The 18,328-nt window shown below is 34.2% G+C and overlaps 1 protein-coding gene across 1 annotated transcript in view; it reads right to left on the bottom strand.

Annotated features, from left to right (window-relative positions):
* The window catches only part of LOC129755025 (photoreceptor-specific nuclear receptor-like), a 54,128-nt gene that overhangs the window by 1,636 nt on the left and 34,164 nt on the right, over nt 1-18,328 (bottom strand). Inside the window, exon 4 of the mRNA XM_055751324.1 lies at nt 14,062-14,784. Coding sequence (XP_055607299.1) covers nt 14,062-14,784 — 723 coding nt within the window. The remainder of the gene's footprint in view (nt 1-14,061; nt 14,785-18,328) is intronic.

Genomic DNA, 18,328 nt, shown 5'->3' with positions numbered 1-18,328 from the left:
TAATTCAGGCAGATACTGAGTGAGCTACATTCAGAATGGATCAGTTTGTATCTCAATCATCTCCGATATGCGATGTTTGCTAAACCGATTATTCTGAATGATGCGACTCGGTTTGCATAGCTGATAGGAGCGCTGATCGAGATTGCATACCAGCCAGGCGAAGCAGTTGCGAGAGGCGCTATACTATTATACAATCTGAATGTTTCCAACAGGAAACGCATCCTGAGTGTTTGTTTTGATTGATTTTCGGAAGACTGCTTTCAACCATTCCCCATCGATTTCACAATGTCACAAAACCTAGTTTCGTCGCGTTATTGAGTTATTGACTAAATAAGATTTTTCACGTTCATTTTCACGTTAAGTGTAAATGGGCCTTTAGTACTGAATTGTTAGTTAGTAACAAAAAGATATGGCTCTTTCTCGAAAAAAATAAAAAATAAATAAATCAATGGATAAATTAAACAACATTGATTTAATTACCATCTGGTCAGATAAATATTGCCGCAACCTGGATTGTTTCTATATTGGTAAACGATTTTGTTTTTTCCGAATGATAATGGTTTCAAAGCTGTTCAACGCCGAGGTATCGGAAATAATCTCATCACGGAGAATAATGCATAGTTTTATTAACAATGTTTTGCCAATATACTCAATCATATTGATGATTGATTCTCGACCAACTATATTATTAAATATTAAACTATATTTGTATGATCGGTTTTATGAATTCAACTAAAAATATGATAGCTTCAACTACAATTGTATGATTAATTCAACTATAAATGTAATAAATTCAACTATATATACTGATTGATGTTGTGCATTCAACTAAATATATTGTAGATTCAACTATACAGCTATGGTTGATTTAACTATAAAATGATTTAATCAATTATACTTCTATGATTGATTTTAAGCTTTCAACTATATTTTTAGTTGTTTTTTCTGTAGTTTTCTTGCATTTATTTTAATTCTGGTTTTATTCAAACTTTGTTTATTTGTAAGCACAACAAAGATTATGTTAACAACGAATAATATGATAATGCTTTGTTCGGGTTAACGGTCAGAACATCAATTATTTTGGCATTGTCCAGCCATTTCTGCTCCCCGATGAAACGCAACCTCCTTTGGTAATTTTCTCCTGTTTTACCATTGGTAAACACGAGCTGCCTGCTGCTGGGGGCACACTAGCTACACTTATGTACATGTAGTGTTTGGATGTGTAGCAATTATTCAAGTATCACACAATTAATCATAAAAATTTGGTTGAATTTTCTATATTTATAGTTTAATGCCTAAAACCAAGTTAAATCTATCATATTTACAAATGCATCAATTATACCATTATTGTTGAATCTATTATATTCATAGTAGATTGCGTAAGGTCAATCATCAGTTTGTAATTGGGTCTATTATATCTATAGTCGGATGAAAAAAAATCAACCACGCTTTGATGATTGGTTATAGCTGACATAATTAGAACAACAATCTTCTTTTTTCTCCGCGATCACCTTATATTATACTGATTAATGAATCCGCAATTTTCCGTTTCCGTTTCAAATAAAGAAATCACAAAAAGGCAGTGAATTCGTGCACCCATAGTAAAGGACCATGTTTATAACACAAATTATCTTTCGAATTTATAGAAACAGTTATTTTTTACCATAAGCATACAAAAATAATTTTGGATGAATGACGGTGAATTCGTGTACCTATGGTAAAATACTGTTCTTATAAAAAAAACTAAGCTTTAAAACCTACAATATTAGATATATAACAGGCATGTCAAACTCGTTTAGGTGTGCGGGCCGCATTAAAAATTTTCTATGACGTAGAGGGCCGCAGCCAAAATCAGTTAAATCGGTACATTCAGCTTTAGTTTTTTTGCAGTAATACTTTACATAAAAATCAGTGGTGTTTTTTTTGTGACAATTTAAGACGGGGCTACGCGGGCCGCATTAACCAACCAACCGAACCTTCAGTTTGACATGCCTGAGATATAATTATCGAAAACTTTGCAAAATAATTTAATGAGCAGTCTTCGATCAAAAATGCAATTGCTAGTTTACGATTGCCTAGAATCTATTTTTTTATTGATTCACTGTAAAAGAAGACTATAGAGAACAGAAAAGTGAAAGAAGTTAGATTTGCTCCTAAAGTGATTTGCTTCTACTGTTCATTTTAAATCGTGCTTAGACATAATGGGACACCCTATAAAACGATATCAGAAGAAAAAAGTTAAAACTATTGTTTTAAAAAACCCCTATTTACCAGTCATTTTGAAAGGTAATAGTGTTACTAAAAAAAAAGTTCAGTCTCTTGGACTCTTTTTTTATCCAGGATCGACTGTATAAATAATCAGAAACTTAATAAGTTTTCTCTTTATTCAATTAACTATATTGATAATCTGTGTTTTTCAAGAAGAGATCGAAAGTATTCTTCAACATTTTCAAAGTAGCTGTTTATAGCAGATACAACTTTTTTTTTTCATCAGAAAATTTTCAACGTACTGTGAAACTATTCGAATAGCAATATAAAAACATCATGAGAACATGTTACATTTCAATAAAAGGTAGGATATTTTACTGGGCGATGACGAAGAATTACCTGGTTTATGTGGAAAACGTTATCTATAGATGGTTAGAAAGTTTATTGGTGATTTTAGCTCTAGTTTTTCATTTTTTTAAATTTTCCAAACGAAAACACACAAAAGCAATTTCATCTTTTTTCCCCCGAATACCAAAAAAATGTCAAATTATTCTTCTTCTGAATCTTAAATTAGTGAAACATCATGTTTTTTTTTTGTTATTCAAACCTTTCTTCGAAAAATAATCGGAAAACGCGTAGTACGTGAAGCGTTTGAAATGCCCGGACTTTGTCAGGTTTTGGAAAAAATAGCCGGAAAAAAATTCTGGTAACCTTAGTCTAACTCATGACACAATATAATATCAACATTTTATATGAATTTTAGATTTTTTTAAGTAGGTAGGAGTAAAAACCTTGCACGATATTCTCTAAGCCTAAGACGATATTTATCATCTTATATCGACTGATAAGAAATGTTATTGTTGAAACAATTCACTCAAACGGCCATGTAAGCTTAAACCCCTACTAATAAAGATAACGTCATTTTAACCCACGAGTATGCAACGGTATACGCGTGTGAAGAACATCCCAAGTAACCAAAAGTTCCATAAAACAGGCTCTTAGAAGCTTACTCAGCTCACGATACTTTCAAAGTCCATAGTTGAAGCTGAGTAGAAGGCTATTCAGCCTCCACACGAGACCTCGAAAAATAAAAATTAATGAAAAAAGAATCATACTTTTTCCTTGCTTTGGATTGTTATACCTATTTATTCTAATTTAATGTTGCTTTGACTGTGAATGAGTTTTATACTTACTTGAATAACTTGCATGCTTGAAGATTTGAACCTGAACCAACGAGGTGAGAACTGAACACGCTACCTCTGTACCATGGCCAATACTTAGATAGCTGTTATTTTAAACATCAAGAAACTTAGAATAGGCGATGGAAGCGGTGACGAATTTGGGTGATGGTTTTCCACTAGTGCAAGTGAGATGCAGCTAATATTTCACCCAACTTTTGACAGATGTTACGGGTTTTTCTTAAGGAGAGAAAGAATAACTTTTCGCTTCCATCGCCTATTAACGCTTTTTCAAAGCAGGCGATATTGTAAAAATGTAAACATTCATATCTATTTACCAAAGGTGTATAATTTTTTTCCAAAACAAACTAGGAGGAATCGCTGCCCAAAACTCAAGACACTACGATCAACATTCAACTTTAACAACAAATTTCAAAACCTCGTCGAGTTTTTCAACTCCAAAAACATCAACTACTTCAAGGAACTTTGCAAATTCGAAAAAGAAGCCAAATTGAATCTCTGAAACCAGCAAAAACGCTTACAACCGTAGGGCATATAGTCAAGACACTAGCCCTCCAATAGGAGCACCGCAGCTCCGAACAGAAAGAAGAAGAAGAAGAAGAGGAATCGAAATTAAACGTGAGTAATTTATTTTTTTTTTGTTTTTTTTTTTTTGATTAATTTTCTAACTATCTGTTTCCAATTTTAGTTTAAAAATGGAGAGGGCTTTCATGTGATTGCTCATCAAGGTTTTTCCCAATCATGACAATCAAGATTTGCGGAACTGTTTCAAATATAGATAAGGAATAGAGAAAGTTAGATTCAAGTTGATCCTTTTGAAGAATATTGCTAACAGCTGCGAAAAGCTACCGTCGATACTAGCCGGTAATCAATTTGCTCTAGGTGCTGGAGGTTTTCCAGCTTCAGCTGTAATAATAACTTCGCAATGGATAAATAAAGGAAATCGGATTGTAAACAAGGAGATGTGTTTTTTTCAGTTTGTTCCCAAGTAACCAAAAGTCGCATAGATACTTAATTTTGTGCATCAAAAGTTCACATTTGGCTGGATAAAAGGTACTCGAGAGAAATGAAAATAAGTGCTTGTTTTGGGATTCTGAACGAACATAAAAAGTCTATACAAGTAGCATAGAATATTTTTGTGCTTTGCAAGTACCTTAAAAAATCCAGTATTCAATTTGGCTTATCGTGCTTCGTTACGAACTTTAAACGAATTTTTTGGTTCCATACAGAACTTCTTACGAACTTTTTGGTTCCATGCAGAACTTGATACGAACTTTTTGGTTCCATGAGGAACTTCTATAGAACTTCAATGCAAACGTTAGCGTTAAGATTTTGCCCAAGATTGAATAACAAAATATCAGAGCTACGAATATACGAACAACGAATTAAACTCTCAAATTAATCCACTGTTGTAATCAACATGGATAGATGGCATAAATCTAACATATATTTCACTTTTATTTTATTTTCACAATATTCATATCTAACAAACTGAAAAAAAAACACATCTCCTCGATTACAATCCGATTTCCTCTATATTTTCATTGCGAAGTTATTATTACAGCTGAGGCTGGAAAATCTCCAGCACCTAGAGCAAATTTATTACCGGCTAGTATCGACGGTAGCTTTTCGTAGTTGTTAGCAATATATTCTTCAAAAGGATGAACTTGACTCTAACTTTCTCTATTCCTTTTCTATATTTGAAACAGTTCCGCAAATCTTGATTGTCATGATTGGGAATAACCTTGATGAGCAATCACATAAAAGCGCCCTCCATTTTTAAACTAAAATTGGAAACAGATAGTTAGAAAATTAATCAAAAAACAATTAAAAAATAAAATTACTCACGTTTAATTTCGATTCCTCCTAGTTTATACATCCTCTGGTGAATAGATACAAATGTTTACATTATTTAATATCGCCTGCTTTGAAAAAGCGATAATTCTAAGTTTCTTTTATATTGATGTTTAAAATAACAGCAATCTACACAGAAAAAAAAATGTAATGTTACGTTGCACGGAATTTTGAGTTTTCCGAATCGAAAACAAAGATCGCTTGAAAAGACATGTAAAAAAAACAAACGAATATTTACAGTCTTGAAAATCCATGTGACATTACGTGTAAGAACATGGGTAGAAAGGAATCGGCTGTTTTCATGTAATTATAAAGCTAGTTCATGTAAATCTCCGTTCACATTCTGTTTCATTGTGTATTGTAAATCTACACGACTAAAAAATGTAGAAATGTTACACCACACGCAAATTTACATTTTGTTTTCACCTTCTAAGCGTTTCTTGAAAAATCAAGTAAAATAACATAATTCGCACTGGTCATATGCTCATCAAGGTATTCATACTTTAAAGAGCACGAAGTTTTACATTTCATTGCATTTAAACTTATTTACAAGTAAATATTTCAGCGCATAACGCTTCCATTTGTTATCGAGTTCAGTCGTAGAAAGTTTGTGTCGGGGAATTTGAAATGATCTGTGCATTATTTTTATTTTTTTTCGGTCGAATAAACTTCTTCCAGGTACCTTTGTTGAGAAGAAATGAAAATAAAGTGAATTGTGTTTTAGTTTTAAGTCACCGAAAGCTTACCAAATACAAACATGCTTTTTCCGGTCGACCATCGGGATCGATAGTGAACACATAACGATTGCTGGTCCTCGAAGATCGGTCCGCCGACCGCAAAGCCATCATCCTCAAGACGTTCGACAAAGGCACCTCAGGCAAATTAATTCGATCAGGCCCTAGTGACCGGCATCTCACGTTACTCACGGCGGGTAACCAGCCGGATGAGCAAAGCCCTCATCCCAAAGCGCTCCAAGACAAAGCCATCCGTCAAGATGCTGAACTAAAGCCACCTGACGCTGACCCGCTACGGCGTGCAGGACTACAAATTTTCAGTCAATGACCTTAAGAACCCGGCCACAGGCTCGTTTCTAGATCTTTTCAAATTCGAAGACAGCCAGAAGTCCGGCAAAAGCAAGTAATTGTTTCAGAAACTGCGATTCAAAGCTTGAGAATATTAAAAAAGTAGCCTGAAGAAGGGGAACTGTTTTTCTACATGAAAATTTCGTTTTGTTAGGCATTTAACACGTAAGGGGAAAGATTGAAATGAGATGTCGTGTCTGGGAAAGTGTTGTTAAAGTTTTCCACCTACACAGTATTTAAAGCTATAAAAATAGATACACATAATGAAACCTATGCTTTCAGAGGAAGAAAGTAAAATTTCATTGATTGTTATTTTCAGAAAGATCTTAATTCTAACTCATAAAATTTTCAAACAAACTCCTAAAAAGAATTAGAATATATGACAGTAACCTGTACCAAACAGCAGTTTAATAGATAAATGTAATAACTTAAGTGTTTCCTAGCTCGAAATAAATTTAATTTCTTCTTTTTGTCATTTATAGTTTCAAAATTTGAAAATAGCAAGTTAGACAGTCACGGATAAAGGATTCGTCATTCTAGCGAAGACAAGAGACGCGGTGGTGGTAATCATGATGCTGCAAAACATCAGAAAACAAATTTCTTCAAAATATCCAGATTGATAAACAGTAAGTATTTAGAACATATTGTTTAGAGACCTAGATGTATATTGCAAATCATAGACCTTTCATTTGAATGGCTTGAAATACTTGATTTACATTTCTTATATGTAAATGCAATGATTACATTGCATTTCCAACTTTCAGTTTTTATTTGGAAGGCCGGTTTTTCAGATTTCATTAGGAACACTTTGTTATGCTTGTGCTGCTTCAAATGAGATAGTAATGTTTTAAATTTAATACAAAGTAAAACAGGTATTTTCTCTTCAAAATACCTACTGTTTAGCCCTAAAATTAATTCAAATTGAGTTAGATTAACTATTATCTTGTTGTAGTAAGTTTAATAAAAAAAACAAACTAATCTTTATTTTCTCTCACAATTTAAATTTATTCATTGAATTTACAATGTAGAATATTTAAACCAAAAGTAAAATATGCGATTTAAGGATTTAAAAAAAAACCTTCCATGGCTTTACAACCGAAGCCCGAAATGCAAACATGGAATATCATTTGAACGGAAACTACCCAGGAACTGACGTTGAACAAATAGAAGAATATAGCTTACCGATTACCGAGCCGATCATTCCAACATTTTAAATATTCAGCATCGATTTGGAATACATTGGTGATACTTCGACAAAATCCCTTCAATCTATTTCTGTGGAAAGGCTTCATCGTTCGTTTTAAATTCATTTTTTATCAGTACCTGGAATTGCATTAATTACTGTTTTATTTTTGAGTTAAATTATATTGCCGGTCTTACCTTTGCACCAAAAGCAATTCCGTTGAGAGATAACTAATCAATATTAACCACAGTTATAAGCACTCTGAATTAAACGTTCAATCACAAAATAGTAAAAACAAAACTTAACTTAAAAATTTAGAAAGATTAGATGCTTTTTTGTGGATGATGGGTAAAACAAAATTGGGATTGGGCCTGCTAAAAGAATAAAGCCTGCTCTTTACTCCTACACAGATTTCCATAAGAATGACAGCTAATCGGAGTGAAGGCTATTTCTCTCTCTGTTTAACACACGAGAAATCGTATACCGGGACTGCGAGTGCGCCCATTCGCCCATGATCGAGCAAGGTGTCAAATAAAAATTGCAAACAAAAAATTTCCTCTCAAAAAAGGCCTTTTCTCTGGTCGGCACCAAGATAGAGTATAGAATAGGTAAAGCCGATGGCATTGTGAGAGTGATGCGATGCGAATTTACGAACGCAGCCACGCAGCCAATGCGAACTCGAGCGGCGGAACAAATTCGGACATCTGCTTCGCCGCGGTGAGTATGTCACGTTTAAGCGATTTACATACATTTTCATGAAATGTGGTTCGCCGCATTCAATCGCATTCGCCGGTTCGCATCGCATCGCACTCACTATGCCATCGGCTTCACTTATTTTATACTCTATCTTGGTAGATCTTGGTGAAGCTACGAGAGAATTATACAGAGTATATTTTTCATAGGGTACCGTATATCAGGCTTTGCATAAGGCGACGCTGGGTATGAGGACAGACTTTTAGTAGATAACATAGAAAATTAGCTTTGATTCCCAATTTTCGTACATTTTTATTATTAATTTCAAAGAAATAAAAATTGGTGGTGGGACTATTGAATTCAGTATTAAACTGTGGTGTTTGTGGTGGAACAATTGATTTCAGTATAATAACATATTGACTTGAAAACTTTAAACAATTCCAAAATACAAATTTTTAAAACTGTAGAATGTGACTTTTTCAGAAATTTTCAAGTTTAAGCTAGGAAAAGATTCCTATTACAAAAATTTAAAAGCAAATTTTAAATATTTCATTCGACAATTGATTAACATTTAATGCAAAATCATACATAACATCACGTCACAATTGTATCTTTTGAAAATGTTCATTAATTTAAGAAATGGATTTGAGGGCAGTGGCGCACAAAGCACAGACATATACAAAGATTTTTATGAAGAATTCAGTAAAATGCTTGCTAATTTTATTAAAACAACTTCATTATTTAAGAACTTTGACTAAACTAGAAATATATGAACAAAAATGGTGCATTAATTTAGTCCTTCTACATGGCATTCTTAACAGGTTAGAATGATATCAATTCACATAACTACATGAAAATGGAAGACCAGGCATTATTTTCAATTCTACTTCCTACATCACGGCATGGCGAGGAATACTTGCCGCTAAATTTATAGAAGAAAAAAATATTTCTTACTGAATTGAAAATATTTATTTAGTACAAATTACAAATTTCAATTAATGATAATTCTCATTTCAAAATTTTCAATATAACTTTTTAATTGGGTTTTCCCGTTTTCCTCTATATGACCTTGTCTATCTCCAGAACAAAAAGCCTTTAACCAACATATGCATAGTGAGTGAAATGACTCACCTTTGAATTTTAATACACTGCGCTTATCATCGACACGAAAAACCTCTGTGTTCCATTTTTGTTTCCAAACTCATTTTTGAATATTGCTCAATCCATTTCAAATGAATTTTAACAAACAGGGGTTGATAATTTTTTTTTTATCAAAAATGATTTAAAAAAAAAATTTTTAATATATTTTTTTTAATTTAAACTATTTTGATCTCTGCGCAAAATCAGAACTACATTGTGGAGGCTTCTCAAAATTCACCTTGTCTAAATATTTTGCTTTCATACTTTCATCTAACAAGTTTCTAGGGGGTCCAACTTCTTAAGTTTGGATATTGCTATTTTTCAGTGATGTTTACATTTTTTCGGAGGAAATTAAGGTCTTAGATGAAATTTAATTTAATATTAAGTTTTTTGTTTATTATTTTATTTTAAATTATTCTGAAATTAGTGGGTATTCTAGAGGTATTTATTGTCGCATTTTTCTCTATAATATTATGTGCTTAAATGAAAATGTTTGAAGTTTGATGATCTCTATATATTTGATTTTATTTTCAGATTTGATCACAATTAGACAATTGTAAGCTGGCAGGATTGAATCTAATGACTCGTAAGATTGCCGTTTTAATCAGGCTTGCATAATTTTCAGAGAAAAGAAACGACCAACTGTGACGATTCAATATTTTCCGTGATCTTGTGCAATGTGTAGGTATGTGATTCCTAAACACTTCGTTAAAAACAGTTTTAAAGTTTTATATTCCTTTTTTTTTCAAGTTTTTCCATTTTTTTTATATCCGAATATTGATATTGTAATGATATTGTTCTTTATTGATTTAACGTCAGCCCATCGATATAAAATTATAGTTAATGCTAAGGAAATAACGTTGTAGTTACCTTGATGGTTAAATGCTGGCCTTCGAAGAGATAGGGGATCGCTTAGGGTTGGTTATTCAATCAATCCAGAACAGACGAATCAGTTACTTACCTTCAGCATAGAATGGTTTCAATTTCAACTCAGTTGAGGTTCTCTATAAATATAATTTATAGAGGACCTCAATTTAGTTGAAATATATTATTTCATGGAATAACATTTTATATTTTTGTTCAATAAATTTGATTCACAAGATATTGTCTTTGGAAGTTAAATTCCAGTATTAGCTTTCAAAATTTATTAATTTTTCTCTTAAAGTACAAAGTTAACTACCTAATTGAAAACTGTGAAATTATGATAAATTTCTAATTAAATTTTGTTTCCCAGATGCAACAAGATGCGGACGATTTACTGGCTGAAGTACTGAGCGCTGAACACACCAGTGGCGATATTGGAACTCCGGTAAGATAAAAAATGTGTTATCACGACACTCGTGTTTCTGAACTCTTTTTTCTTACTTGTAGACCGCCCTTTGAAATCGAACTGAGGGACTCAGCTCCACTTTAAGAGGATGATTGGACTCGGAGAGGATACGACTTTGACGATCCGGGAAAAGTGGAAATCATTTAAACAACCTTGATTAAAATTTTCGTGTTACTGGAGGGAATCGTGGTTTAAACTTCCAAGGTGTGACCAAGAACAAACGAATCAAGTGCGTTGAGAAAATTCGGCTGGAATAAACTGGCTGGTACGGATTTCCGCGAAACGAAAATGTTGTTTTCGGCTGTATGGTGTTCCGATTGCTGCTTGCTGCATTGGGTCGCCGTAACAGGCAATTTGATTTGATCGGGAGTTTGCTTGCGCTCCCATCTCGGTATTGTAGAACTTGATGACAGCAGTTCGCATGGATGCACAGAACTTTTTTGATCGTGGAAGAAACATAAGTTTAGAGCTTGCTATCCAAAAAAAGATGATTGATAGAGAAGATTTGAGAATTTACTGGGAAGACAAAAATTAGGCCCGTGATAGTGTATTTTGAATCGGCCGGGTTTTGCGGTTAAATATTTTGTTTTCGTAAGCGTATTTTAAGTTTAATAAAGGTTTTTAAGTAAACTATCATCAGTGTTTTCCATTAAAAACAGAACAATTAATCCCCACAGAATTTTTTAAAATGGTGTTGTACATGTAAATCTACTGTAAACAATAATAATGGACCCGCACGGAAATTTACATGAAATAGCATGGGTAGAAAGACATCGAATTTTCATGTGATAATACTGCTTATGTCAAGGATGTTTACATGAAATAAACAGTTTTATTACATGTAAATACCCGATTCCCTTCTACCCATGCTGTTACAAGTAAATATACGTGGATTTTTCTAAGTGTGTAAGTATTGGCCATGGTACAGAGGTAGCGTGTTCAGTTCTCACCTCGTTGGTTCAGGTTCAAATCTTCAAGCATGCAAATTTTTCAAGTAAGTATAAAACTCATTCACAGTTAAAGCGCAACATTAAATTAGAATAAATAGGTATAACAATCCAAAGCAAGGAAAAATATGATTCTTTTTTCATTATTTTTTTATTTTTCGAGGTCTCGTGTGGAGGCTGAGTAGCCTTCTACTCAGCTTCAACTATGGACTTTAAAAGTATCGATAAGAACTTAAATTTAAGGCTGAGTAGAATGCTATTCATTCGTTAAACAAAGCTGAGTAAGCTTCTAAGAGCCTGTTTTATGGAACTTTTGGTTACTTGGGTTAGATATGAATATTGTGAAAACAAAATAAAAGTGAAATATATGTTAGATTTATGCCATCTATCCATTTTGATTACAACAGTGGATTTATTTGAAAGATTAATTCGTTGTTCGTATATTCGTAGCACTGACATTTTGTTATTCACTCTTGGGCAAAATCTTAACGCAAACGTTTGCAATGAAATTCTATAGAAGTTCCTCATAGAACCAAAAAGTTCGTATCAAGTTCTGCAAGGAACCAAAAAGTTCGTAAGAAGTTCTGTATGGAACCAAAAAATTCGTTAAAAGATCGTAACGAAGCACGATAAGCCAAAATGGATCCTGGATTATTTAAGGTACTTGCAACGCACAAAAATGTTCAATGCTACTTGTTTAGACTTTTTTTGTTCGTTCAGAATCCCAAAACAAGCACTTATTTTCATTTTCAGTACCTTTTATCCAGCCAAATCTGAACTTTTGATGCACAAAATTAAGTACCTATGCGACTTTTGGTTACTTGGGATGTACTTTTTTTTTAAGTTTTTTCACATGGTTTTCAAGCTCTTCATTTATGGGACCATTCAAATATTACGTAACGCGTTTAGGGGGGGGGGAGGTGGTATAGCAGTTTGTTAGAGCAAGTTCACTGGTGTTGGGAAAAGTGGTAGAAATTTTGTCACTTTCAGCACATTTTGAAAATATTTCCATGCAAAAACATTTTCAAGATCTGTGGCCTTCAAGTTTTTTTTAATAACACGTGTTGTAGTTTCGCATGCTGTAATGCAAAAATAGCAATATTTCCATCACATACGGCTGAAATAGAAACAGTACTGTAAAAAAAATACAACGCCCAAAGATCTTGAAAACATTTTTGCATTGTAAAATTTTCAAAATGTCAAAATTTCTACCACTTTTTCTCATCACCAGTAAACTTGCTCTTACGGTTTGTGAATTTTTAATAGAAAATTTGATAGAAATGTGTTACGTAACGGGGTTGAGGTGTCGAAAATAACCGAAAATTGCGTTACGTGTATTTGAACGGCCCCTATGAGCTTTTATCATCAATGCAGCAAAGCAGTAAAAAGCTGAATTCCACTACATTTGGCAATTTGGCTTTACACGAGATTCGTACACAGCAAGAAAAATTCGTGTAATTTTAGATTGAAAACGATGCACGAAAACGGAACATCGTTTATAATCTAAAATTACATCATCATTACACTGAGGCGTGTAAATTTAGACCAAAAACGATGCACGGAAAGGGAACAGTTTATTGTCGTGTAAAAATACACAGCGATGTAAAATTTTAGATTTGTTTTCGGGATACTTGCATTTTTATGGAATATTATTAGCCTTTTGAAAAGAAAAATTACACTAGTTTACTACTATTAAATATTTATTTAAAAAAAACATCAATAGTGAAGAAAAACAAAGTACACCCACCATCACGAGCACCACCAGACTGGGGCATTCTGCTGATATTCCAACCAGTCAGCGTCACTGGGGGACCAAGGGGAATTCCGTTCCGGACTGTCATGGTCCGGATCCATATGTCACTGTCGGGTCAGGATAGCTTTTGCTTACAAATGCCTCGGATCGTTCACGCAAATTATTCTCCTGGTAATCAAATTCCGGATCCCTGCCACTTTAAATCCTGCCGTCGCTGTAATCGAGAAAAAACTAATTAATTTCAATAACATCATTCGTTTGTTTGCTAATTTAAAAACTTACCACTTTTATCATAGAGATGATGGAGCTTCGTCTTGGAACGAAAACACTCGCGGTTTCCGAAAAATGACTCGACAGGCAAATGGCACAAACAAACAGTTTCAGTCAATTTTAAATCAAATAGATATAATTTTACACTGCTTGTGATATAAATTTCATTGGCCGCTTTATTTTTACATCACGGAATGTAAAATTATACCAAAACAATTTATTTTTATTCGCTTTTTGAAAAAAAGACTAAAATTACATCAAAAGTAGGGGAAAATTACATCTTTTTTTAATTACACTTGTGAAAAAATAGATCACTCGTGTTTTAGATTCCGTATACTTTTAGAAATTTTTTGCTGTGTATAGCGTTACACACACTCGTGTTTTAGCCACCGCCTTACTTACCATTATCAATCGGCAGGCCCCACTGAGCCGCGGTTATGACGAATAGCTCCGCCCACGATTCCTCGAGCAGGATTTTCTGATCCGTTGTGGGAAGCTGCAAAAACGATGGTACCGATTTGGCCCATTTCACTGCTAGGAAGAGCAGCTTTGCTGCGGTTTCGAAAAGAATTTCCATTTCCGTTTTCTCCACCCCGCCGCAGCTGATGGATGAAGAAGAAGTGGTTGAGGAGGAGGAATTGGAGGATGAGGATGATCCATAATGGGACAGTCCTGAAGGTGTCGGTTGACAGGATGAGCTCTCCTCCGAGCTACTGACCTCGTTTTCTTTGGCCGCTTCGCTTATGTTCAGAATGGAGCTGATGGAATGAACGGGAGGCGGATGCGGGGGAGTGGTATCACCGGTAATCTTGGTGAACACGGATTCAGGGATGGATTTTTCCGCTTTTAGGGTGCCTAGACCAGGCGGTATCATTGATGTGCCGAATGCCGTCGGTGGAAAGTGATCGAACATGGTTGTCGTCGTTCCGTAGGGTGGCGGTACAAATCTTCCGGGATCCATTGGAGCGAAGGCTGACGAGGCAGTGATGTGCAGCGGAAGTGGAAAGAACAGATTCGTCTGAGGTGCCAGCGAAAACGGCCGGGAAGCGTAGAAATCGGAGGAGTTGAGTCCGTTGAGGGTGGCAAGTGGGCCACAGTTGCGAGGAGCACGCTCGTGTTGAACAGCTAGATTGAGAGAAAGGAAAAAAAAAATAAGTGGAAAAAAGTTCAGAATGCGTACATGTGCTTCCGGTATGTTTCGGTAAATGGTGTGCGGTATTGTATTATAATATGGGGATAAAATGACAGCATTACAGGACTACAATGACTTTGAACAAGTTAACGATGATGGTTTCAGCTGCAGATGGTAGGATTCCCATACGCGCATTATTATAACCATGTCACCCTTAAATGGCATCGCATCAGCGCTGATGGCGCGAAGTGTGACACTTGGCTGTTGATATAATCGCTTAAAAATCATTTTAGGGAAGGAGGTAGTTTCCACCTATGTTTCTTCAATATGTAGATCTTTTTTTTTCTAAACGTTCATACTTTTTGTTTCAAGAAGGTGAAATCAGATTCCATTGTTCAAATAAGATACAATAACTTGATATCAGTCCCATTCTTACGTTTTGCAAAATAGTGGTATGATCACTGATTTTTTTAAAAATATTTTGAATTATATATAGCCTTGAACTGAAATCTGAAATAATAACACCACGTGTTGATCCGTCAACATGTACGTCGAAGCATTGTATCGTTGCTGTGTACCTGCAGCAACATTATATATTATTTATTTTATTTTCTTACCTGTTTTTCAATCAGCACTTTACAGTGCTAAATTATTTTCATTTTCTTCTATTAATATTTTCTCTTTTATCTCCAGCATGGGGAGGTTATAAACCGGTGTGAAAGCCGGAAGAAAACGGATTGCCCAATCTAATTCAGGTACATCGGCCAAAAAAGTTCAAATTTCCAATTCATTCGATGTCCTTAAAAATGAAAAGGTTCCACCAATTACGGTCACGATTCCTATCTTCAATGCCTTTCGGAAAGAAATTGTCACTTCCGTCAAAGATATGAAGATTTCTTTTCAGGTCGGACTAAGGGAAACTGCTCGTATATTGGCGGAATCTTATGATGATTTTTTAAATTATTTGAATAATAAAAAACATCAATTTTTTAAGTGATCATCCATTCAAAGTTGTACTTCGTAGTCTCACCGGCGATCAGACACCGGATGAAATCACAACCGAATTAAATTATTTTTTAGGGTTTTCTCCAGTTCTTCAGTTTTCTCAAGTGATTTAAATGAGGAAAAGAACCAACACGAATAATACCAGAAGTGTTGGTTTTGCTTTTGAGCTTTATTTGATCCATTTTAAAAAGGATCAGGTTAATAATTTGCAAATTCTTGAAAAGGCTCGTCTTATGTTTCATTGTCGAGTCATGTTTAACCTTTTCGAAAATTTTCTACAAATGTTCTTCAAAATATAACTCAATGTCGTCGTTGTCAAGCTCTTTGTCACGACACTCACCACAAACAGATTTTTTCAAGTTTGCGAATTGCGCAAGTAATCATTCCTCCAATTCCATAGACTGTCCCGTTAGGGCAAAAATTATTGCTGAAAAAATCCCAAAGTTGCCAGAAAAGTTTCTTCTCCTCTTTCCTTCTTCTTGTCTTCACACATCAGGCCGGCAGCCCGTTCGCGGTCAGCCTCCGTCAACCTTGGAATCACGTCTTGGTTATGCTCGAAGTGATTTTAATGTTACCTGTGCTGATTCAGCGTCACACACTTGCCCGCTTCGGGTATAACTAATGGGAAAAAAACCAAGTTTCAACGTACATGCGAAGGCTTAGAAAAATCCCCGAAATTTAAATACCTTCTCTTCTTCTTCATTTTCTGATCCTAAAAATTTTGTTGATTTGGGTGAAATTACCGAGAAAAAATTAAAAATTTTGTATCAAAATTTAACGGAAATGATGCAACGTATGTTGCAAGCAAATTCAATGTTTGAAGCTTTCCAAACTTCTTTTAATTATTCCAACAAAATTATTATGACTTGACGATTCCCTCATGGATCCAAATAGATTTTTAAATATCATGAATTGGAACGCTAGATCTTTGCTGACTAACCAAGATGAATTCTTCTTATTTTTGAAAACTCAAAATATACATATTGCTGCCATCACTGAAATTTTTTTAAAGCCAGATAATAACTTGAAAAGCAATGCTTTCTTTAAAATTTTACGAAATGATTGACTTGACCGACAAGGTGGGGTGTAGCTATTGTCATCAAAAGTCGTCTCAAATTTAGACTTCTTCCTTCTTTCGATATAGAAGATTCAGTCTTTTTGATACGATTGGAAAACATTCGTCGACGTCAATATCAACGAACTAGGGATCCTTATTTGAAATTTATTTCTTGCGACCTTCAAAAAGAGATCAAACGCCTTTTAAATTTTATTTCTAACGAAAATTTTGCTAAAGCAGTAGAGGACATAAAACCCTACTCAAAGCCATTTTGGAAATTAAATAAAATTCTGAAAAAGTCCCAGAAGCCAATTCCTACTTTGAAAAATAAAGATATAAACTTATTTTAACTAAGGCAGAAAAAGCTAAAAATTAGCCCAACAGTTTGAGTCTGCTCATGATTTTAATTTTAACGTTGTAAGTCCAATTGATGCTCAAATTTCCCTAGAATTTGATGATATTCTTTCTAAGCAAATTGTGTTTGAAAGTTCTTGTGAGACAAATATTGATGAACTTAAATTGATTTTCAAAAAAAATTAAAAATACGAAAGCTCCGGGGGAAAATGGGATTCCTATATTCTTATTAAAAAGTTGACTGAAAGCACTTTGAGTTTTTTAGTTAAAGTCTTTAATAAATGTTTTCACTTGGTTTATTTTTCCATAAATGGAAAAATGCCAAAGTAACACCAATTTTGAAACCTGGAAAATGAAGTAACCGGGGAAATATTGTAATTTTGTAACTTAACTTGTTTCTTCTTAAAAATAACACACACGAGACACACGTCTGGTTTGGTCGGATGTCAGATCTAGAAGACCGATTCGTTTATTGAGAGCTTAACACAGAGACTCGCCAGCGAGGATCTCATTTTACTTAATTCCCAGAATGGAATTACACCTAGACATCGAATAGCTATCTGGCCGAATACCACAACACCTCCATCCTTTAAATAAAGTTTTCATTTGAAAACTTAACTTTTAAAAATCCGATTTTTTAACATTTTCGACCGTATTTTACAATACAAAATTGTTCAAAAATAATTCGAATCCTATCCTATAGGTTATACAATTAACATAAAAATCTTCTAAATTTTCTTTCACACATTTCTTAGGTTTTTTTTTTTAACTTTCCAAGGTTTTGGCTGGTAGCTATCCTCCACCCAAAACGTAAACGAAACAGCAAAAAAAAAAGGCATAATCGCCGATATAAAACTCAGTTGCTTCAGAGCAATTTTCATTTCGCCGCTAGCAAAAACTATCGTGCTACAAAGGTAGTAAATCCTGATACTGGAAAACATAATTTGACGTTCCTTCTTCTTCTTGTTGAAAGTCTTCTTGGTCATTAGGAAAACGTCCTAGTTTTCAAAGAGAATTCCAAAAACTCTCATTTTACTCAATTCCCAGAATGGAATTACACCTAGACATCGAATAGCTATCTGGTCGAATACCACAACAGAAAAAAATGCGTCAGAGCCTTC

This window comes from Uranotaenia lowii, chromosome 3 (genome assembly GCF_029784155.1).
Source record: "Uranotaenia lowii strain MFRU-FL chromosome 3, ASM2978415v1, whole genome shotgun sequence".
NCBI classification, from domain to species: Eukaryota; Metazoa; Arthropoda; class Insecta; order Diptera; family Culicidae; genus Uranotaenia; species Uranotaenia lowii.
The sequence above is the reverse complement of the archived record's forward strand: the minus strand, read 5'-3'. Positions and strand labels throughout refer to the sequence as shown.